This window comes from Apodemus sylvaticus, chromosome 12 (genome assembly GCF_947179515.1).
Source record: "Apodemus sylvaticus chromosome 12, mApoSyl1.1, whole genome shotgun sequence".
Taxonomy (NCBI): Eukaryota; Metazoa; Chordata; class Mammalia; order Rodentia; family Muridae; genus Apodemus; species Apodemus sylvaticus.
In genome coordinates, this window is record NC_067483.1 from 17933867 (window position 1) to 17957503 (window position 23637).

At 46.4% G+C, this 23637-nt stretch overlaps 1 protein-coding gene across 1 annotated transcript in view; it reads right to left on the minus strand.

Annotated features, from left to right (window-relative positions):
- Kdsr (3-ketodihydrosphingosine reductase) overlaps nucleotides 1-23637 on the minus strand; it is a 37274-nt gene that overhangs the window by 11146 nt on the left and 2491 nt on the right. Inside the window, exons 2-8 of the mRNA XM_052200379.1 lie at nucleotides 22250-22339; nucleotides 20445-20501; nucleotides 14328-14393; nucleotides 14049-14144; nucleotides 10306-10497; nucleotides 5835-5918; nucleotides 1626-1709 (exon numbers count right to left, since the gene is read on the minus strand). Of these exons, the coding sequence (XP_052056339.1) occupies nucleotides 1626-1709; nucleotides 5835-5918; nucleotides 10306-10497; nucleotides 14049-14144; nucleotides 14328-14393; nucleotides 20445-20501; nucleotides 22250-22339 (669 nt within the window). The remainder of the gene's footprint in view (nucleotides 1-1625; nucleotides 1710-5834; nucleotides 5919-10305; nucleotides 10498-14048; nucleotides 14145-14327; nucleotides 14394-20444; nucleotides 20502-22249; nucleotides 22340-23637) is intronic.

Consider the following 23637-nt stretch of genomic DNA (forward strand, 5'->3'; position numbering starts at 1 on the left):
TCCCCTCTAGGGGCCTGTTTTGCCTTGAGTCTGGTTATAGGTCTAGAAGAAACTATTGGTGGGCCTTGAGAAACATCAATATTGTCTTGTCTGGCATTTTCTTCAGTGAAAGTCACTGGTGGTTTATCAGACACTTGAGGGATTAGCTTCCTCATGTGGGGAAAGCATTATTTCAGGGGCTGGGGCTGGGGGTACTACTTCTTCAGGTGGGGCAAACCCTTGAGATCTGAAGATTCAAACTTCTCAGCTTCAACAGGGTCCTCCCACACATCCCCATCCCAAGTTATAGGATTCCATTCTTTGCCAATTAATGACCTTACTTTAACTGCTTGCACCCTCTGAGGCTGAGACTTGAATTTTCCCTGTAACTGAGCCAACCTTATAATGAGGGCTTCAGTTTGATTTTCTGCAACTTGAGCTCTATGGCTGCTGGAGAGAAGATTCTCTTCAAGGACACACTTAGCAACTTTTAGACTGTTCACGTGTTTGAGCAGTTCAACTTTATCATACAACTCCTCCTTTTCCTTCATTGTTTTTTTCAAGAGATACTAAAAGCAACATGCCTGCAGTCATTTTCTGATTTTTTTTCCCACCTTGTAGAAAGTTTTGTACACCGTATCACCTAATTCAGCAAGATAAGTTTGAAATATTGTGTCTTCAATATTCTCCAAGCTCCCAGGAGAGAAAGTTCCTGGAGAGGTTTCAGTAGTTGAAGGTGCTGGTGAATTATGAAACCAACTCCAGATTCTTAAAAGATACATTCTTATACTTCTGCCTCTCTAGAACTACTCCTAGTACCAACTTCTGGATTAGTCAGGGTTCTCTAGAGTCACAGAACTTATCGGTAGTCTTTATATAGTTAAGGAATTTGTTGATGATTTACAGTCTGTAGTCCAACTTCTCAACAATGGTCAGCAGCAGCTGTGGATGGAAGTCCAAGGATCTAGCAGTTGCTCAGTCCCACAAGGCAAGCAGGTGAAGAAGAGTGAGTCTTCCTTCTTCCAATGTCCCTGTAGGTCTCCAGCAGAAGGTGTGCGCCACCACATCTGGATCTGGGACTTGCTTTGTCCCAGGTAACCTTGAACTCATAGACCTCCCTGTCTTAATCTTCTGGGATTCATAGCCACTCTGCCTCAAGATCTCCAAGCCAAGATCCGGGTCAGATACTTGATCTCCGAGCCTCCAGATTAGGATCACAGGGGAGTCTTCTAATTCTGGATTGAAGTTCATTCCAGATATAGTCAAGTTGACAACCAGGAACAGCCATTACACACACCAAACCTGTGTTCAATGCCCTGGACCCACATGGTAGACTAGAGAACCTTTCCTGTAAGAAGGTGACACTCACACCCATACAATAAGTTAAATTACAAATAAAAATTAAAAGAATGCGCCTCTCCTCCCGTGGTGGTCATTTGCTTTCGGAGAGCTTCAGCTCTCTGACAATATCGTGACTTCCTGAGGTTAGCAGTGAGTCCACAGGAAGTGAGGGGGTTGTGGAGGCCAAGGTTGGACAGACCCAACCCAAACCTGAATGCTTTGCTCTGAAGTAAGTCCTTACGTGCTTTTCAGAAATACAGCACAAATAGAAGCAGTACGGACAGCCACACGAGGCCCTTACTTACTACGGCATCTTTGACAATTTGTTTGGCCACCTGTTCTGGTTTGCACACAGCCGTGGTCTCTGAGATGAGCCGGGTCTCCAGGGGCTGCAAGCGGGGGAAATACACAAATTAGTGTCCACTGAATTAAAATGCATGTCTTATAGACCGATCACAAATAATTACCATTTTTCTACCTTCGAACAAATAAGTTTAAGACCGAGATCAATCTAGATTCTAAGTCGGTTTCTACCCGTGGAATGTTTATCCTCACTGGCAGAGCATGCTACGGAGGGGCTTGCTGTCCTCTGTGGGGCAAGCATGGCTCTCATGCGGGCTTCCAGAGCTGGAGCTGGAGTAGGTCAGTGTGTCAGTCACAGTGAGGAAGGGCCAGGCAGTGTGTGCAGAGGCTCATCCCTGTGACTGAGCAAACAGGACCCACCTCAGGAGAGTGCCTCCATTCTGAATGGAGCCCCGACGGAGCAGATGGCTGACTGAAGCTAAGGCAGCCTGGGCCCCACTGAAGGACTGTATCTATTTTCTCAAGGACAAGCAGCAGAGGCAGACTCTAGCCATCTGAGAACCAACGCTGCCTAGTCCCTAGTTTGGCTGAGAGACAGTTACAGAACTGAGGCACTGATTCCCAAATCAGAGGCTTCTGTTCCTCAGGAGACAGATAAAGGTCTGTCAGGCTCCCCTTAGCTCAGAACGCTTTTTCTAATCCCCTGCTCCTTGTCCCTCGGTTTCTCTCTCTCCTTTCCCTCCTCTGCTCCCCCTCCTCGCCTTCATTTCTGCATTAATTCACAGTATCCACACTTCTGTATTCACACTTGGGTCCTACTTGTGAGCAGCAACTTCTCTGTCTTTTCCCATTGGCTTTTCTGAGTAGCATTTCGCAAACACACAAGTCACAGGGGACTAAATGTGCCTGTGTAGGCTTGGGGGGAAGCCTAGTATATATTTTCCCCCCATATCTGGTTTTGTGAGTCAGGGTCTGACTATGTAGCCCAAGCAGGCTTGCGACTCTTGATCCGCCAATTCCGGAATACTGTGATTATAGGCACATGCCAAATGCTTCACAAAAGTTGGGGTTTGTTCTATTTTCTAAGAATTCGAGAGGACAAATGTCCCACTGGTTTGCTCTTCATCCACACGGGGTGGGTAAGGACAAGCAAGATGCACAGAGTTAGAAGGGTGTCTGCCGCCCCCTACAGGGCCCACAGATCAAGGCAGGTTCTAGTCACCAGAAACCTGTCCAAACTTTTACTGGAGGCTAAAGAAAAACAAAACGACCAAATCTCAGGGAAGTCACTACTGCACTGGCTTCAGACTCAAGGAGTATGCAGCAAATATTAATGCTTGCACGGCTGAGCAAAACAGAAAGAAATTTTAAAATTGGCTGAACTCAAAAGAAAATGAGAGGGTTGTTTCTATATAAATAACCTTTTTTTTTCTTTGTCAAACAAAAACAAGACATAGACTACATAAACATCCAAAATTTATGCTACAGAGATCCACATACACTCTAAGAGGAAAAAATACATAAAATAATTCAGTCTAAAACTAGGTTACCCCCAGGGTGAGGGGTATGTTTTCACTGGTTGCCTCCAGCCCCACTTTATCTGTTTGCTATGTGTCACGGCAAAGGGAACGATGGGGAGCCAGATGAGCAGAGGACGGAGCCTAACTCAGCTCAGGACCGCTCAGTCGTTTCATAAAACCCGCATGCATACCCAAGGAGACAGATGCTGTTAGGGCCGAAATGCCCAGACCCATGCCAGCGGTCCATATGTGTGCCTCTAAGGAAATGAAGGCGCCACCCCATCCACCATGTATAAAGGAGACGGCGGAGAAAGCACTTTACAGGGCTCTACAGCTGGCGCTACACTGCCTTGCTGAATGCAATCACCAACATGAGGAGAGTCAGGAACACCTAGAGTCAAAACCAAGAAAAGAAACAGAACAAAAGTACAGGCAAGCAACATCCAGGCTGAAGCTCCTTAGAAATCAAAGAAAACTTGGTGGTGATAGGGTTGGAGGTTTCACAAGTCCACACCAGGTTCACTCGTGTTCTCTCTCTGTCTCTCTGTCTCTGTCTCTCTCTGTCTCTCTCTCTCTCTCTCTGCCTGCAGCCTGCGGATCAGGCTTTGGCTCTCAGTTTCTTCTCCAGCACCATGTCTGCCTTCACCAACCATGATGATCATGGATTGGTCCTATGAAACTGTAAGACAGCGTCACATAAACGCTCTCTTTTATGTTATGTTGGTCTTGGTGTCTCTTCACAACCACAGAACAGTAACAACGACAAATCCATGACGGACGAATCTGAGTTTTAAAAAAAAAAATCAGTAGAAATAAAAATGTCAATGCAAAGTTGAAGAAGAAACCATCCGCAAGTGAGAGAGGAGGTGATGAGGTCGGCCGGGAGAGTGGGGTCCTGAGTGACAACTGTACAAAGAACTCACGCTTCCAAGAGTTCTGGACAGGGAAAAAATGACCTCGATGCTGCAGACCTGGAGCGCATGAGAACAAGTATGTAGCATATACAACGACAGCACTTCACATCAAATGACATTTGGAAAGACAAGGAGGAAAGAGTGTCCACGAATAAGCCCAACCAGCAGTGCACGCCTCCCACGTGGATCAGGGGGACGCATGCTCAGTCCCGGACATATGCATGGCCGAGGGCGGAACTGGAGGGGGGGGTGGACGGAGAAGGAAGGGGCTGAGGCCCAGCTGGGGTGTGTGTGCAGCCAAGCCTAGGGCTCGCCCGGCTCTCTGCTGTACCCCCTTTTCTGCTCCCTGTAAGGAGAACTGATCTGCCTGGCCAGTTCTCCCTGTCCTGATGGACAGGTGTCCCTGAACCACCAGCCAAAATAACCCATTCGCTGCTTTTCTCCGTCATCTGGTCAGTGGGTCCCCAGGAAACGCCAGAAGCTAGAACTCAGTGAGAAATGCCTGCAAAGCTGTGAGGACCATCATTTTCAACTCTCATCCAGTAAAACAACCTACCACACACGACAAGGAAAAAGAGAAAAAGGAAGATGCATTTTCGTTAACCACATTCCAAATAAAGGCTACCTCTGTCATGTGCCGTTCTCTGGAATGACCAAAGGGCCACCAAAGTGCATACATACATACATACACACACACACATATATATGTATGTGTATACACACACACACACACACACACACACACACACACACACGTACGTACGTTATGCATGTATATAGGTACATAAGAATGTATGGACTGGTTTTAGACACACAAGTGAAATGCCTTCCTCTGGGGACCGGAAGTCAGAGGTGGGAGCGTAAGGTCATAGGCAGCAGTAGACAATTACATCATACGAGGGAGCACTGGGCGAAAAGTCGGATACCCAGCAAGTTCAACATTAGAAAAGGGACTGGAGAACAGGAAAGGCAGGAAGCTTTGCCTGGAAGGCCAAGTCTCAGCTCAGCACCCCCCACCCAACAGACCCACTCATTGGTAAATGGCCAGGACAATGCAGGATAAACTGAGACAGGACAACTCCTGCTCACTGGCCACTCAGCTGGGCTGACTTGACAGTTTTAGGACAGTGGGAGACCCTGTCTCAAGACCAGGACACCATCTAAAGAATACTCAAGGTTGTTCTCTGGTCTCCATACACACCTGCACACTCCCAAACACACAAATACACAGACACACACACACACACACACACACACATCCAAGCAGGCACACACATACCACACAAACCCAAATATGTACAACCCCCACACATATCACATATACACATCACACAACACACACAACTCCTTCCACTGTCACAAATACAAATTATGTACAAATCACCACACACATGCACACACACACACACACACACACACACATTACCCGGAACACGTAACATCCTATCATACACATCACACACACACAGCATCCATCTCACACACATACAACACACATAACAGACAACAGACGCGAATCACACATCGCAGCACACACAGAGCACACATATCACACACAACATGCATTTCACACACACAATACACATCACACACAACATGCATTTCACAAACACAATACACACAACATGCATTTCACAAACACACATCACACACAACATGCATTTCACACATACAACACGCTTCACGCAGCACACACATAACAGACACACACACACACACACACACACACCATTACACATTCCTCACCTCACAGAGGGCGCCATGCAGGAATACTGACCTTAGTTTTGTTTTCCTCAGCCAGCCCCGGGGTGTCAGTGTCTGGTGGGTAGGCCACGGTGACGTACACATTATAAGGCTTCACCTGGGCACACAAACAAGGTTTGCACTCTCAGTAAATAGAGCACTTTGTATTCATTCCTGTAACTTATGTCAGCTGTCTTGATTCTCAGAACAGTGGTTCCAACCTGTGAGTCAACAGCCCTTTTGGGGAGGCTATATATCAGATAATCTTATATCAGATATTTACACTTTGATTCATTAACAGTAGCAACATTACAGTTATGAAATAGCAACCAAACAACTTTATGGTTGGGGGTCACGACTACACGAGGTGTATTACAGGGTCACAGCCCTAGGAAGGCTGAGAACACTGCCTTAGGAGGTGATGTTTGTCAGGCTCATGAAGTGGCTGTCAGTGAAAAGGCACCAAATGTTCTGGGGACCCCTCTCCATAAAGATGACTTAGAAATGGTAGCCAGACTTCCCCTGACCTATGCCAGAAAATAGCTGGCTCTAAGGTGCGTCAAGCCCCTCCTAGTATGGTTCTTCCCACTGACCAAGCAGAGGCTCGGGGTTGCCCAGGGAGGACCGCACATGCTGTGTGATGACCGTGTGCTCATCCGTCATAGCCTCTGCCCATGAACCAAACGGTTCCAGGCAGAAGGCAGGTCTATGCCCTTATCTACAAGGTTAGTCCTACTGCCTATCAGGCTGCTTTAATACAGTAATGTTCATTTCCATTGCAAAATACTGTCTCTCGGTGCCTACCCTGATGTGCATCGTTACGCCTGAATCCAGGTCTGAAACTCTATCCATCCTTGTAGAAGTCCCTGCATAATCACCCACTTAGCATCAGGAGAAAGCATCTTCACCTTGGGTAGAACCCCCAAAGTATGGCCAGCCAAGCAACTCTCCTGTAGACAGCCCCAACCACTATTTACATATAGAAGCCTTTTCCTCTGCCCTTCTTAACAGTAAGATCTCTCTAGCCCAGGCTAGTCTGACCCGGTGATCCTTCTGCCACGGTCTCCCAAATACTTGGGATCCAGGTATGCACCACCATGTCCAGTTTCCCTGGTTTCCCCATAGCTACTCTGCCTCTTCCACCTCCATCTCTTTCAACACTTTCTGCCTCCCACTTTCTCACCCTGGTCAATTCCTCTACGGACAAAGACACCCCAACAATCCCATTGGCCCTTCTTCTCTAGGGTTAGTCTCCAAAAACTGTTCAAGAGCAGCCCAATCATTGCTGCCTGTTTCTCTTTGGCCTGGTTGGTCATCAGCAATCCAGAGGCTCAGACCATCAGGTTCACTTTGGCATGCTTATGAGTTTGTCCTCATAGTGACATCTGGGAATTTGGAAGCAGCAGCAACAAGGCTAGCCCTGAAAATCTTAAAGAAAAAATCCGACAGTGTCCACGGCCCCACCCTCCTACCAGAGGGCCAGCCCTTTCGCTCCCAGATTCTCTTAGTGACACAGCTACGGAGGCTCTGGAGAGTTACATGGGTCACGAGAGAAAAACAGGAGGTCCTGTGCACCCATCCAAGCAATCACAAGAATGGAAGTTGGTTCCATCCCAGAGCATCCAAGTCATGAGGGCCTTGCCAGGGAGTGCCTGCTCTCTTCCAGGCCAATCAGGCTCACAAGCAAGCCAGCTGGAACACTGATGAGCAAGTGACTTGTCTCACACTTGCTTTTGAGATTCTGGTGACTCAATAAAATATCTTTTGTAGTCTTGTCTGGTCCTGTATTGGGACCAGAGAAAAATGGCTTCCAAAAAAAAAAAAAGAAAAAAGAAAAGAAAAGACGCGAAGGCTGGCTTCTCAGACCCACCCTGCACTGCCCCCCCCACCCCCCCAGTAAGGGCTGTGGTGTTTATGATCATCAAAACCATGTTTCAAAGCAGTGTCTCTCAAACTGGGTCACCAGCAGTTACAACAGTTCTCTCCCAGGGAGGGACTGGAAACAGGAAGGTGGCGAGGAACCAGTCAGCTGCCTTCGAAGCCAACACTGTTTTTTGCAATCATCAAGCACGACTGATTATTCTGCTAGTCTATGAGTGGATGCTTCCAGCAAACGCTTCTTAAGTTACTACAGTATGTCGACATAGACGTACGTACAGGACTGAACTAAATGGGCAGTTCTCTGTGCATCACCCAGTTCCTGGTCTCCTGATACTCTTGTTCACATAATTTACAAAAACCAGGACAAACAAAATGATTCCTACACCTCTAACTGTCAACATTATAACCCAACCAAAAAGGGCAGCTTAGCTTCCATTGGCCGGCTCTGGGCTGCGGCGAGTGTTGTGACAAGTGTTAATCTGACCTCACCGAACGGTGCCTAGCTGGTTTGTTCCTCCCTGGCCCTGCCTTTCTCCTGTCCTCATTTTCTCCCTCCTGCTCTGAACCAAGGTGAGCAGGTTAGCCAATGGATGGTTTACCAAAAGACGAGTTTATCATAAAAAACAATGCCACTTAAGTGCTGTTTTATTAAAACAAGAACACTGGCACTGGAGAGGGAGTCCCAGCTGCTTCCTTCAAACAGAAGAATCCAAGCTCCAGCTTACTCCTGGTCTACTATGGTGGAACGGGATGGGGGAGGGGCCAGGGTAAGGAAGGAGGAGGAACCCTGGGTGGGGATTCCTGTTTTGTTATGGTGGAATCTTGAATCTCTGACTATCACTGACTTCAGAAATACACTTTCAAAGAGATCAAGGTAGCCAGGTGGTGGTGGCGCACGCCTGTAATCCCACCACTCTAGGAAGCAGAGGCAGGTGGATTTCTGAGTTCGAGGCCAGCCTGGTCTACAGAGTGAGTTCCAGGACAGCAAGGGCTACACAGAGAAACCCTGTCTCGAAAAAAACCAAATCCAAAAACCAAAACCAAAACAACAAAGAGATCAAGTTTTTGAAAAAAATCTTTAAATAATAAATTTGTATTTAAAAGACTGAAGAAGAAAAAAGAAAATCAAATCCAAAATACCAACAAAGCATTCAAGTACATACTGTACCCACACTTTCAGAGTTTACATTTTGCTGGAGTGAGCAGGGTGGTAACTAGAAAGACACCTAAAAAGTTAATTAAACCAAAAAGTTTACCCAAAGCATTAAGCATTTAAGCAACTATTTGGTTTTACTCACAAAAAAACTAATCAAATTATCTAGTTTTCAAAAAATAATTATTAGTTGATAAGGAAATCTTGGTTTGAGTTAAATTTCGCTACAAACAAATTGGATTCAAAAACCTTAATTTAATTTATCCAAATAAATAGGAGAGTTTATCATAAAAATAATAGCAGTCTTTTAGCTGGCATGTTTTTGTTTGTTTAAGTAACAACGCTCTTAATGCATAGAAGTCAAGGAGACTTAGGCCCGGCCAGCTTCCAACAGTGTGAAAGATCACTCTTCACATCAAGAAGCTGAGGGACTCTATAGCAGCCACTGGGTCACTGCTCCTCTGAACTGAAAACCAGGGCACCTAGAGATACACTCTGCCCTTCTTTTGTGGACCTTATTGTCAGACCTCAGGAAAGGCCTTAATGGCCATATATTTTTATCTCCCAAACTCTGTACCTTCATGGACTCTCAGCCCCAAAACTCAAACCGGATAAAGCAGCTACCAGATGTACATGCTAAGTTCTCTCCCAAATTACAGACATATCCTCTGCTGCAAAAGACCAGTGGGCTTGCAGGGACAGGGCTAGGCCTTGTTATTCCTGTCACCAAGTGGCTATGTGAACATAAGTAACTCACTGAATTCACTGAAAGCTCAATTTCCCTTTCCAGAAAGTGGCGTGAAGAAGTTTCTGCCCATATTTCACACATACAGACCTACACACACAAACATGGCTATCTGCAGAGTCCTTAAGAGCAACTGCAAAAGAACCTCCAGGATCCTCCCGTGCAATCTCACAGCCCTATTAACTGAGCGTGCGTGAGCAGAAGCCTAACGCTGAGTCTATCTTAATGATCCTCTATCTTATTCTCTGAGGCAGGCCTCTCAATGGACTCAGACTGAAAGGACTGGTCTAGCTTGTCAGCCATGCTGGTCTGGGCATCCCGTCCTCACCTTCCGAGCACTGACCCAGCATGCACGTGAGTTCTGGAGAGCCAAGCTCTGCTACCAGCCTCTACAGCAAGCACTTCCAGAGACACCTCCAGATCTTAAGAAAGATGTCTAGATAATGATACCCCCGTTTGCTCAAGCAGATGCAGACTAATGCCTGGAAGGAATTTCAAGTACTTCATACAGCAGACAATCCGTCCACCCTCAGTCATTTTGCCTTTGTCCTGAGTATAATTTTAAACAGTAAGTATTGAAAACACAGATTGTACAACGAGTTAGTTTTCTTTGTTTCTGTTATAGGTGTCAGCTTTGTGCGTGATGTACGTGAAGAAGCTAGAACATGCCAGTGCCCCCCCCGCTGATCTGAGAAGAGGAGACACAGATATAAATGCATCTTTTACCTCCATCTGCAGGGCTTCTGCCAAGCCTCTTATGGCAAACTTGGATGAAGAGTAGGCCGTGAAACCAAAGAGCCCGAGCTGTCCGGCCTGAGAGGAGACGAACACGATCCTGCCCACCCGGCGCTCCTTCATGGTGGTGATCACTGCCCTGCTGGGGTACACGCTGCCCAGGTAATTTATGCTCATTAATTTCTGCGAGGAACAAAGAGGCCAGGTGAGTAGGAGCAAGGGCAGGAGCTTCAGGCCTGCCAGGGGAAGCTTGTCTCTCCCCACGACTAATTTATTTAAGAGTGAGTCTATGGTTTGAATGTGAATAGCCCCATAAGCACCCCCCCACACACACATACACACACACTTGCAGGCTTGATTCCTACTTAAGTTTGGAAGGATTAGATGGGGGACCTTGTTGGGGGAGGTGTGTTTCTGGGGGTGTGCTATGAGGTTTCAAAAGTCTACAGCAGACCCAGTGTCTGTGCTTTCTCTCCCTCCCTCCCTCCCTCCTTCTCTCTCCCTCTCCCCCTCCCTCTCTCTTTCTCCCTCCCCCTCCCTCCCTCTCTCTCCCTCCAGCCTCTGGACCAGGATGTAGAGCTCTCAGCTGCCTCTCTAGCATTTTGCCTGTCTGCTTCCCATCCTGATGATAGCGGATTGAAGCTCTGAACCTGTAAGCCAGCCCCAATTAAATGCTTTCCTTAGAGTTGCATTGGTCACAGTGTGTCTTCACAGCAACAGAACAGCAACTAAAACCACACCCAGGGGGCTGGGAACTAGGGTGTAGCAGATTTGCTGACTATTGTATGGGGGAAGTGAACGAATACTGTAGATACCGTGACACTTAGCACCTGGCCTGTGGAGACTAGTTTGAAGACAATTCTCATAGTGACAGCAGTCCATCTTTGATACAAATATCAAAACTAGGGCTAGGCCCAAGGTTCGGTTAGGAAAGTCCTTTGCGTGCAAGCACATGGACTTGAGTGTGGATCCGCAAGGCAGATGCAGGCAGCTCCTGGTCAGCAGCTTACTGGATACTCTCAGCCAGTGTAACCAAGCCAGTGACCTCCAGGCTTAGTGAGAGATTCTACCTCAAAAAAAGGAGGGGGGGGGTTGGCAGCCAACATTAATCTCTGCCCCCAGCATGCACACTTACAAATGGTCAAAATTAGTGTACTATTTAGAAATGTACTTATTGTAGGTAATGTTTTATAATGATTTTTTTTTATGTATATGGGGTTTTGCCTTAAAGTACTCCTGTGTACCACACGTATGCAGTGACCACCGAGGCCAGAATGGGGTGCTGGATCTTCTGAACTGGAATTAAAGACAGTTGTAAGTTGCTGGTGACTAAACCTGGGTCCTGCTAGCGTGGCCAGTACTCTTAACCCCTAAGCTATCTTTCTAGGTCTTTATAGGTAATATTTCTTGAATTATTTAGGAAGCTTCTAAATACCTCTGGCCTCGTTAGTTCCGAGCTAAACAAGGATTATATGGAGAACATGGTACTGGTTAACAGTATAGCTGTGCCTTGATGCCACCACCTGATCTCTGTGAGAAAAGACGCTGGCCATTTCCTCAGCTGAAAATGGGGTTAATCTTGGCATTACCTTAGGATGCTTCAGGGATTACACGGGGAAACACAAGCTAAGTACATGCAGAGATCCCGCAGCCCTGCACAGTAAGCACTCAGGAGCCGATGGCTACTCCACCACAGGAGAGTGCCCGCAGAGACACTCCCAGCTTCTCACCGCAGAACGTTTAAAACCCATGTTCAACCTGAGAGCCTGTGGATGTACCGTAGCATGTTCATACACCCAAAGCCTTGTCCTCACTACCCTGGCAATGCGGCACAGTACTAAGAAACTTTAAGGAATGAGAACTGAAAACACAGGAGTGAGGGGAAAAGATTATGCTCTGAGTTTTTAAGAAGTAGAAGGCAGGATATGTGCAGATAGTAATTCTTACCACTTTATTTTGCAAAAGCAAAGAAAAACTGAAAATACTGACAGTGTTTAGAAGCCAGGATTTCTGGTGTTTTTTTTTTTTCCTAGAATGTTTTAATATCACTCTCTTGTTTTAACTTTTAAAACTTTTATTTTTATTACATGCATATGAGTGTCTTGCATGCACATAAGTGTGTGCCTAGCAGGCACTGGATCCTTTGGTACTGGAATTACAGAAGTGACCTCTCTGAGTGCTGGGAACTGAACCTCAGTCCTCTGTAAGAGCAGCAAGCGCCGCCAGCCACTGAGCTGTCTTTCTAGCCCCTTATGACATTTCTTTAGTAGTAAGAATCCCCAAAAAAGTATCTGAGAAAGGACAACTCACTAAAACACCAGTAAGGAGTACATATATTTGTCTGCCTGTTTTGGAGATAGAGTCTCAAACTGTAGCTTATGATGACCTAAAACTCACTTCATAGGGCTGGAGAGATGGCTCAGCGGTTAAGAGCACTGACTGCTCTTCGAAAGGTCCTGAGTTCAAATCCCAGCAACCACATGGTGGCTCACAACCATCGTAATGAGATCTGACACCCTCTTCTGGACTGTCTGAAGACAGCTACAGTGTGCTTATACTAAATAAATAAATATTAAAAAAAAAAACTCATTTCATAGCTCAGGCTGGCCTCAAACATATCCTTATTCTCCTGCCTCAGTTTCCCAAGAGCTGGGATTATGGGCAAGAGCCACTCTGTCCAGCTAAGAGCCCCAAGAGAAGACAACAGACGAGAAGGAAAAAGCAACAACAGTTTAAAGTTGGAGGACAAACGACATGTTGTAACACACTTGGCAAGACAGAGAAATTTGAGTGGGGACTGGCGACCAGGAAACTAAGACAGGATTGTGCAGTACAATCCCTAAGGGAACAAATGACACCTAGAGCTTCCGGGCCTGGCTGGCTGGGTAAGAATGGCCAGAATTTTCAGGGATGATAAACAGAAAAACACATTGCAGTCTACCCACACAATGGGACTATTCCCAACCCAGAAAAATAAAGCACTAGTGTACACTTCAGTGGGAAGGAACCTTTAGGGCATTCACCACGTGAAAAAAGCCAGACACAGGAGGGTACGCCTCACACAACTCTTATTCAGCAAGACAGACACAGACTAGGGGTAGCCAGTGGCTAGAATAAGGGTTTGGGGTAATGAGAAATACCAACTAAAGTACAGGGTATTCTTTTGGAGAGATGAAAATGTTTTGGAATTAGATAGTTACACAACATCACAATATGCTAAGTGCCTCTGAATTATTCACTGTACAACAAACAATTTTGCCAGGAGTAGTGACACTAGGTGTGGCAACAGAGACCTGTGATCCCAGGGCTTAGGAAGCTGAGGCAGAAGACTGGACAGCGTGGTGTGCAGTGACAGGGTGCCTCTGATAAGCTCAGACACTTAGGTCCTACCATTCTGCCTTTACCACCCTCCGACCCTCCCGCAGGCCTTGTGAGCATCTCTGAGTACATGTTGTTGACTACAGCCTGTGAGAAGACAGTTCCGACACTGGTCCAGCAGTCTAACTTTCTGTAAGATAGGAGAGCTTTCAAAACCCATCACCCCGATGAAAGAGGACACTAAAAACAAGGCTGGTGTATTGCCCAGCTCAAAATGCCTTGCACATAAGAGTTCAAATCTAATGTCCATTTCCTCGGTGCTGAAGTATATTAGTAGCCAAGTTCAGGGCTTGGCAGGCCTGTTTTAAAATAGGAGACATCATCTTGAAGGAAGGTGAGCAAACATTGTCACTCACCTCAAAACTACTAACTTCAAGTTCTTCAAACTTTCCTGACATAGAGGTGCCTGCACAGTTGACCAGCATGTCCACAGGACCCAGCTTCTCCTGTGCCTGGGGGAATATTCCAGAACATAACATATCATTTCAAACATTACATCAAAGAACGGAAGAGTCATCGTGCAGAAAGACAAGGTCAATAAAGCCCGTTGAGCCACTGAACCTACAGGGAAGAGTTGCCAGCTCTTGGCAAGACCCAAGCAGTCAGGCCGTGATCTGAATATCCCTGCCTCCTACCTGCTTTATTACATTCTCCACTTGGTTGTAGTCTTGAGACACATCTACTGAGATACACAGCACCACCTGTTCAAAAGAAGAAAGGGGGACGGGATCAGGACCTGCAAGACAGCTCACCACCGAGCCTGGTGACCTGGGACTCACATGGTGGAAGGACAGAATGATGGTATCTTCGGGTTGTTCTAACACACACACACACACACACACACACACACACACACACACACACACACACACACACGGTGGTCTTGAACTTTAGTCTAGAATAACTTGGACACACACACACACGCACACACACACGGTAGTCTTGAACTTTAGTCTAGAATAACTTGGGTTCACAGCTATCCTCCTGCTTCAGTCTTCTAAATACTGAGATTACTAAGATTACAAGTACATGCCAAAATGTTAGTCTATCAAAATTATCTGTAAAGGTTTTTTTAAAAATATAAAACCAAGTCTTTCTAATAATGAAGGCCAATTTAGCCATGTATAGCTACAAAGTGTTTCATTTCTGACCCCAGGATGGAGGACTGATGTAGCAGGGGTTAATTTAAAAAGTACTGCCCTGTCAAGCCTCTCCAAACAGGGAGTCTCACACTTCTACCCAGCACCCACTCCTTCTAAGTATCCAGTAAAGCATGACTCTTAAACTTGAACAATTAACCAAATATATTTATGTATAAGAAACTCCCAATTTCATAATGCCAATTTATAACGATAAAGTCTTTTCCCAATATTTTAACCTCTCCAAAACACCAGAAATCTGCCTGAAGCCATCTGGATATCCGTGTCTCCCTCTCCCTGCTCCTGTGGTCCCCTGGGCCCCTCTCTCCCCTTAGCTCCTCCTCCTCCTCTCTCCCCTCCAATCACTGGCCTCTCATTGCCCCAAGGTGAATGGATAGGAAATATCTTGCAACAGATTGAGGGGCATATTCTACACGCCAAAAGCAGACCTGGCCTCCAGGTTCTCCCAGCATTCCTCAGTCCGGGCCTGGCACACCTGCCCCAACCTGGAACTTTCCAGCCCAGGGGCTGGGCGGCCCTTCCCTCCTCTTCTCTCTCTGTGTAGGCTTCCCTTTCTCTCTCCCTTCCCCCACCCCCATTTCCCTGGCCTTGGTCCATGGGGCCAGTGAACTCACCCACTTGAGAGCAGCTTCCCGATAAACCTGCCTTTATTCTAATCTAATCTGGTTTAAATTGGCTTATTTCACTGGTGGTGGAGAAATAACCTATCAGATGTCACTGAACCGGAGAGAAGTTGAGCCCCCGGTTTGAAGGTTGTGTGTGGTATCTCCTGTCATGTGGGGACCACTCTGTTCCTCTAGCCTTCTCCACTGAAATACATCCTTTCTTCTGACTTCGTGGGGACCCATCCCCAGCTATTTCCTGTCCGGGTCTAGGACCATCTGAGCTTTCTCTGCTGAGTCCAAGCTGTGCCAGAGGTAACCCCATCTGAACAAAGACCAGGTCTTTGTTTTGGGGGAACCTTTGATACAGACATGCCTTATCGGAGGTTACCACCCCCCTGCACATACCATTTGATCTCAGACTGTGAATTGGGGTGCCAATTCAATAGTGCTGCGATCTCCTGTGAACGCTGGGAAGAAGGGTGCCGAGAGATCTAAAAACAATTTATTCAAATTGGTCTGAATTCCCTGTGTCCGGCTGTTTGGAGGCTGTGTTCTCCTACTGTCCCCTCCCCACACTGAGCACAGGGCTCCAGGTGCCACCTAGCCCTGTCTTCCTCCACCTCCCTCCTGTCCCGTGGCCCCAGCATCTGCATCTGCATCTGCAGCAGCAGCAGCAGCAGCAGCGGCTTTGGTTACAATGGTGATGGCGAACTAATAATGTATACACACTGGGTAAACAGCGTGACTGGTCACCATCTTGACTCTAGAATAAAAAGGGTTGAATTATAGCTTCACCATCATCTTTCTTAAGGGCATCACTAAAGTCATGTTGAGAAGTGATGCTATTAATTATTTAAGCTTTATTTAGCCTCCTGCTTTATGTTTGCTAGATGTGCATTTTAGAACAGATAACTAGAAACAGACAGATTGTCTAACCCAGATATGCGTAGTAGGTACTGGCCTCAAACCTGTCAGAGACCTGCTGAATATGACATTTAAAATGTTAAACTTAATGCTTAAATGATGGAGACTCCTAAATCCTAGCAGTGACACCCGCAAGGTCTCCAAGAAGAATCAGACACAACAAGAATCCACTCGCGTGGATTGTGATACAATAACACTGAGAAAGGCTGCTCCCTTGCCCCGCTAGCTGCAGAGGCCCGGTCTGAACTGTGGACAAGCACGGACACCAGACATGTCTCTTGTCACTTAAGTCAAAGCAAGGTCAGTTTCCCAAGTTCCTCCTCTACCGGAAGGCCTCCAAGATTTGTTGGGGCTGGCAGCTTAAGATTGAACCTGCCTTGGGACCTGTGTCTCAAACAAAGCCACTGGCATAACAGGAACCTAGTGGGGTGACTGGGTGATGGGTAAGTCTGTCATTCTAATTGGCACACAGGACATTTAGATATATCACTCTCAGGTTTCTGAGGGGTTTAAATCCAGTGATCGACCACCCGTGTCTCAGGGTAAATAACTGGATAGGAAAAGTTTACGGAAAGTCTGCGGATATAAAAGCTTCTAAGACATGGTCTGAAGGTCTAGGAAGGTGTTTTGAGGTGGATAAATGAAGTTATAAAGGATTTCTCTTTTTGTAAACTTAAAAAGATTCTTGTAAGCTTCAGGGAATCCACTCATGTCTGCCTCCTATAGGCAAATGAAATCCAGATACGTTCTGTCAATCAAGAGCTTGTTTCCTTTCCCCACCTGCCCATTCCTGAGGATGGGATGGATTCACCTTTCCCTGGTCCTGCCCCCACCCCACGCCTTCTCCAACCCCCACGACCATGAGCCTAAGAGTTTCAAATGTACACTACCCAAAAAAGTTTTTCTCCCTAAACTTATTTCGGCCCCAATATCCAGGTGTTCTCTCAGAATCTGCATCCAGAACAGCTCCAAACAGGTCCACGTGCTCTGCCCCAGCCTCGCAGACTGCTTCACCCAGGCTGACACACACCCACCCCACACGGTCCCACAGCCCAGGCAGCAGAGAAGCAAGCAACTCCTCCTGGGCTTGCCCCACATTCCAGCCATTTCCCCACGCTCAAAGCTGCACCCCAGTGTCAGCAGGAAGCAATCATGGATGATAACGGAGTCTCTTATTCTTTTATAATCAACCAAAGACGGAGAAGTTTGGTTCTGGACCCTGGACAGGAGACTGAGGTGCATATTTTACATACCACAGCAGACCTGGCCTCGGACTGTCCCAGCACCCCTCAGTTCCGACCTGACACACCCTGCTGCCAGCCCTGAACTTTTCAGCCCAGGCTGGGCCGCCCGTCCCGAGAGGCTCCTCTCTATATAATCTAAACATTTTGCATTCTCTCTCTCCTCCTTTTCTTGCTCTGTGTGCATGCCCCGTATCTCTCTTCCTCCCCTCCTTCACCTCCCCATGGCTACCTCCCTAGCCTCAGTCTTTGGGGCCAGAACTCACCCAACGGAGGGACAGAACAGCTTTCCAATAAACCTGCCTTTAGTACATTCCAATCTGACTTACATGGGTTCATTTCCCCGGCAGCCAAGAAATAGCCGGTCACAGGCAGTATGCCTAAATGGGGCTGCTGTGGTGACGGGGTGCCAGAGCAAACAGGCAGGCGCCTGCAAAGTCTGGTACTAAGATTTGTATTCCCAATGCCAGCGTGTTAAACGGTCAGTACATTGGCATTATTGGAAGGCGGTGAAACCTTTAAAACGTAGGGCATAATAAAAAGAATTTAGGCCACTAAGGTGCACCCTCCAAGGGTACAGGAGATACTGTACCCAACCCCTGTCCCCATTTCCCAGCCATTAAGAGTTGAGCAACTTTGCTTTCCCTTGTCAAAGGCCCCAAAGCAACAAATCATCTTGATCGTGTGCACAAAGAAAAGCCGCCATGAGAACAGCAGGCAACAAACAGGAAAATACAGGAGCAAACCGGCGAGCTCCCAGTGACAGGATGGGTAAGCGAGTACTCATACTCACAGCTGCACGTTCTGTACCAATAACAAACGTAAGTGAGCGTGGTCATGATGACACACGCCGACTGCAACCTGTTAACAGGCTGAGGCAGGAGAATCACTCGAGTCCTGTGTGGGGTTGGCCTGATGCTGCTTGTATTCTAATGCTACTAGTAGTTCCTCACGACCTGGCTGCCCCAGAGAGGAGAGTCACAGACCCCGGCGATGCTATGTGACTTGTCCCCAAGTTATTTCTGATTGGTAAATAGAGATGCCGACCGCCAACAGCTGGGCAGAAGAGACCTAGGTAGGGTTGAGGAATCCAGGGCTTGGGGATCAGAGAACCTCCGGTGGGGAGAAGAAGGGGAGGAGAGAGAAAGGTACCATGGGTTAGGAGTTGAGACAACGGCTATGAGGATGGTCATCTGGAGCTAGCTGCAGCCCAGATAAAACACAGCAAGTCCTACCTTGGGGTTACTGACAGGAAAGTAGATTCTGAAGGCACAGAGGGCAGATACCTGCTCAGCTTTTGTATTGTTTAAGGCTTATTGTAAATAATAAAAGTGTGTGTCTTCTGTCTTGGAACTGAATGATCAAAGGCAAGATAGAAGCCCAGGATTGAGATTAAAACTCTGAAACAGTCCTGGGATGTGAGTCTAGCTGGACAGCATGGCCATAGAAAGAATCTCAAACAAACAAACAAAACAAAAACAAAAACAACAACAAAAAAAAGAAAGAAAGAAAAGTAAGAAAAGACATGAGCTACTTCACTCAGCAAAACAGATGAATTTTAAAAATAATATAGAATGAAGAAATAAAGTTGCAGAACACTGCATAAAAATGTCCATCAAATTATAAAGGCTATCAGTACTTGGCTAGGGCTAGGAGAGGCAGGACAGGAATGGGGCGTGGCTGCTAATGGCAGTCTGGAGACCTCAGAGTTGGGAAGATATCCAAATTGATTGTGGCTATGGTTACACAACTTGGTGAAAACTCAGGAAGTGGCTGTCTTAAACAGAACTACACTGTGTGCAAAGTCTCATTAAGACAGCTTAGGAACAGAAGAACAATGCCAAAGCTCAAAAAGATACAGAACTCTTAAATTCTTATTCCCCACTCACACACACACACACACACACACACACACACACACACACACACACAGAGAGACAGACAGACAGACAGACAGACATACAGACTAGGTGCTGAGATGACTCCCTGGCAAGGTGCTAGCTAATTCGAGGCCCTGTGTTGAGATTCCCGGCAAGTCTAGCTGAATACCTGAGCTCCAGGCTCACCAAAAGAGCCTATTTCAAAAAAAATAACACGGAGAGAGATTATGGAAGACAACCAGTGTTGGCCTGTGGCTTCTCAAGCATGTGCATGTATATGCATGCATATCAGTACAGTTGTATACACAGGTGCACATATATACTCATACAAAATACTACATAGGAGCATACACACTACCATAGATGGTGAAATTTTAAAGCAAAGCAATGAATGAATGTACAACATCAGCGTGGGGTTTAAAGTGGCCTCTAGGAACAAGAGGCTGGCACTGGGTGCAAAGGCTGCAGAACGGGGTCAGAAACTCCTTCATCTTCCATTTCTTTAGATTAGATGATGGATCTGTAGTAGTTAACCAGTCATTGAGTTGTACATTAAAATACACATTAAATTGTATCATTTTAGTGCCCCAAATCATATAACATCTTTTCATTCTTTCCACCTAAGTTGTCACGTAAATTGCTGTTTTATTTTGTTGTTGTGTTGTTTTGTATTTGTTTTGAAATGAAACCATATTCTCATAGAGCGCTGCTTGGCTATTTTTAGGTATGTGTGCTGGTCCATACCTTCTGCTTTCTGTACTGACTGACCTGAATCCCAGTCACTTCAAATAATTTAATCTTTTAAAAAAGCAGCCTAAAATGTGTTTTAATTGGGAAAATCACGAATGCTTTCAGTGACCTGGCTGCAGAGAAGCAACTCTCCTCCCCTTTAAACAACTGTGTCTGTCAGGGAAGAAAAGGTGCCCCTGGGCCCCACTTTACCTGTTTATCGTTAATAGAGTGCTTTTCAATTTCTTTCTTCGCCTGCAGTAGCTTATCCTAAAAGCAATACAGAAAAAATTATGTCTGTCGGCATTTGTTAAAAAGAAAAGAAAAAGCAACATCGGAACAGACACTGCATTCTATAAGACAGAACCGTGGGCTTGAGGAAGAGACAGGCCAAAATAAAAGGGAGCCCTGGCAAGTCACAGCAGGGCTTAAGCCCACGGAGCTCAAATCCCTCTAAGCAGCATTCGTGCAAGGCCAACAGACCCGTTCATTCCCACCAGTCGGCAGTGTTACAGAGTAAGATGCACACAGTGACAAGCTGCTCTGGGAAGCCAAAGGCGTGCGACTGATTCCTCACCAGGAGCGCGCCTTTATAAGATGACATCGGCAGTTTACTCCTTTCAATCACTTCTTACAAAGACTAGAGAGGAAAATCTACACCTGGCTACGTTCAAACACACTCCTCAGACCTGCAAAGCTACCCGATAACTGCGGTTTCCCCATGCCCTCCGTGCTGTTTGGCTTATTCTCATAAAAAACAGATGAGTTTACAGAACCTTGATTTTTCATAAATTTAAATAGAATTTGAGAACTGTAAAAGAACAAAGGAGAAAGTCCCAGCATTCGCGAAACCCTGGTTTCAATCCCTAGAAAGGCTAAAACCAAGCCTGGGGGAATCCAGGTATCTGGCAAGACAACCTCTGCTACAGAGTTCCAGGCTAGCCCATGACACTCGAGGTCTTGTCTCATAGAAGGGTGGGAGAGGGACACCAGGCATTTTCCAAGAACAAGTAGAGTTCACAAACATGAATGCCCATGACAACACTGTATAATGCTATTAAATGATGGGAAATGAATACCAGGCTGCAATGAAGAGTTCCAGGAGAAACTGAAGAACATCTTCAGGCCAGAAAGCTCTCTGTATACTCACTCCAACAGGGCCCTGCACGAGTTCCCACCCACCAGCTCTGCCGCCACCCCAAACATGGCCCTGTGAGTTCCTGCCAGCTGTGACACCAGCCCCCACCCACTCACTCACTGTCCAATTCTAGACCCGCTAAAAACTCAGAAGTGGCCTTTTCCTAAATCTGTGGCTCTGTTTGTATACAGTGACTTTAAAGTGTGCGACAACCAAGCCAGGATTTCTTTTAAAAACCATTTTCTTGTTTCTGAAGGAAAAGGTGGATTTCATTTTCTTCCCTGTCCCTGAATTCAGGGTCTCACAAAGGCCAGGCTAGACTCTACACCCGAGGATGACCTTGAACTTCTGATCCTTCTGCCTAGGCCTCCCGAGGGCTAGCATTCTCACCCACCTTCTTTGAGTACTATGGGGATTTGAGTCATTCACCCTTGCTGAGTGCCGAACCCTCTGAGGGTTCACACCCCAAGCCCCTCTTCTTTTATTTCCTCACTCAACAGAATATCTGCTCCATGGCCACCAAGGCTGACCTTCTGACCATGAAGCTAGGGTCTCTGTCCCAGACCCAGAAGAGGAACAAAGGGGTCTCCAGTCACTGCTTCATGCTCCAAAAGCAATTTTGGCAAGACTGCAGACCCCAATACAAAGAAAAACAGACCCCTGGTTGCTTAGACCCAGGAAAAACTAGTTTGCTACACACACTGGAAAGAATAAAACTCTTGTAGGGCATGGGGATTCCAAAGATGCCTATCATGTCATTAGCAAATGACAGAGAAGTGACTGACATGCCACCTAGCCCTGATGCAGCCGTGAGCACCAAAACAGGTGTCTTGGACTTCCCTCGTTCGTGAGTTTGTCATGAGGAGTCTAGAGCACTTACCTCATTCCGTGCAACCAGAGTTATAAATGCTCCTTGTTTGTAGCACTCAATAGCAATGCACTTTCCAATGCCGCTGGAGCCTCCTGTGACCTACGGGGAACGTCAGGAAGACCAGCTTAGAATCTGCAATGTCTCCTCCATACAAAGTCTACTTGAAATATTTGTCACTTGCCCTGGATTCATGAAGCCCCAGGTTGGATCTCCAGTACTACAAGGGACTATGCCATAATTATGAGTTGTAAAAATTCACCAGGACCCCTGTCTGCAGGGGATGAGGGGGTCAAGGTTGAAGCCATTCAATCTCACTGACAGTTTCATGGTACTGGGGAGGATTACGTGGGGCTCTGTCTCAGAAACAAAATGTCTCCAAGAACCACGACCTCCTCAAACCAGATTTGTCACTTGGAATGCAGTGTAAGCATCAAAGAGTACACTCCCAGCAGACCTCCTAGCCTTGACTGTTTTTTTTTTTCTTTTTTTTCCCCAGTGCTGAGTTATAAACTGTTCATCTAAAATCGTTTCAGGTCACCAAAGGGAACATTCTAACTAAGAAATAATACATTAGTGCCGCTGATTATAAACACAAATCAATCTTATCTCCTTCCAGCACAGCTACATAAGACTAGGTCTATGTAAAAGCACGTTGGATTTAAGGATGTAGGTCAGGGGTAGAGCTCTCTTACCCAGCACAGGCAATGCCTTGATCTTAGTGTATGTGGGGGTTGGGGTGGGGTGGAGAATGCTGTCCATGTTGAAAACTAAAAGACTTCACAATACTGTATTTAAAGAGCTCCATCCAGGCTGGGCACAGTAGTGGTGGCACACCCCTGCATATTAGAACTCTGGAGGCAGAGGCAGGCTGTCTGTTCAAATCCAAGCCATTCTGAGCTACACAGTAAATTCCAAACCAGCATGGCTACATAGTGAGACCCTGTATCAAAAACACAAGTAAAACAAAAATCTCTTCTGTCAAAACCTAACCATTGTCCAGTCAGACATCTGGACTACTTTGAATATTTTATTACTCCAGAGCCATGCCGAAAGAACATCCCCCACACCATAATGTTCTATCGCCATGAAGCCCCCCAAGCGTAGATGGGCTTCTCTGTCTTCTAGAGAATACGTCACTTCCCTTTAGTCTCACCTTGGTTCGAATGTCGAGATTTTCTTGGTAGATCATTGACCAAGTGTCTACTGAGAATTATTATAGAAGTGAACCTGTTGTCTTGGCTGAACGTTGTCTGAGGTTTCTGATATCAGGGTAGCTTATGGGCTGTTTTGGTTAATGAACTGTCCCTCCTCATAGTACTCGGCAGGGCCTCTGAACCATTTCCCCACATGCTTTCCGACGCTGCCTTACACTACCCAGCCTCCCTGTATCACACACC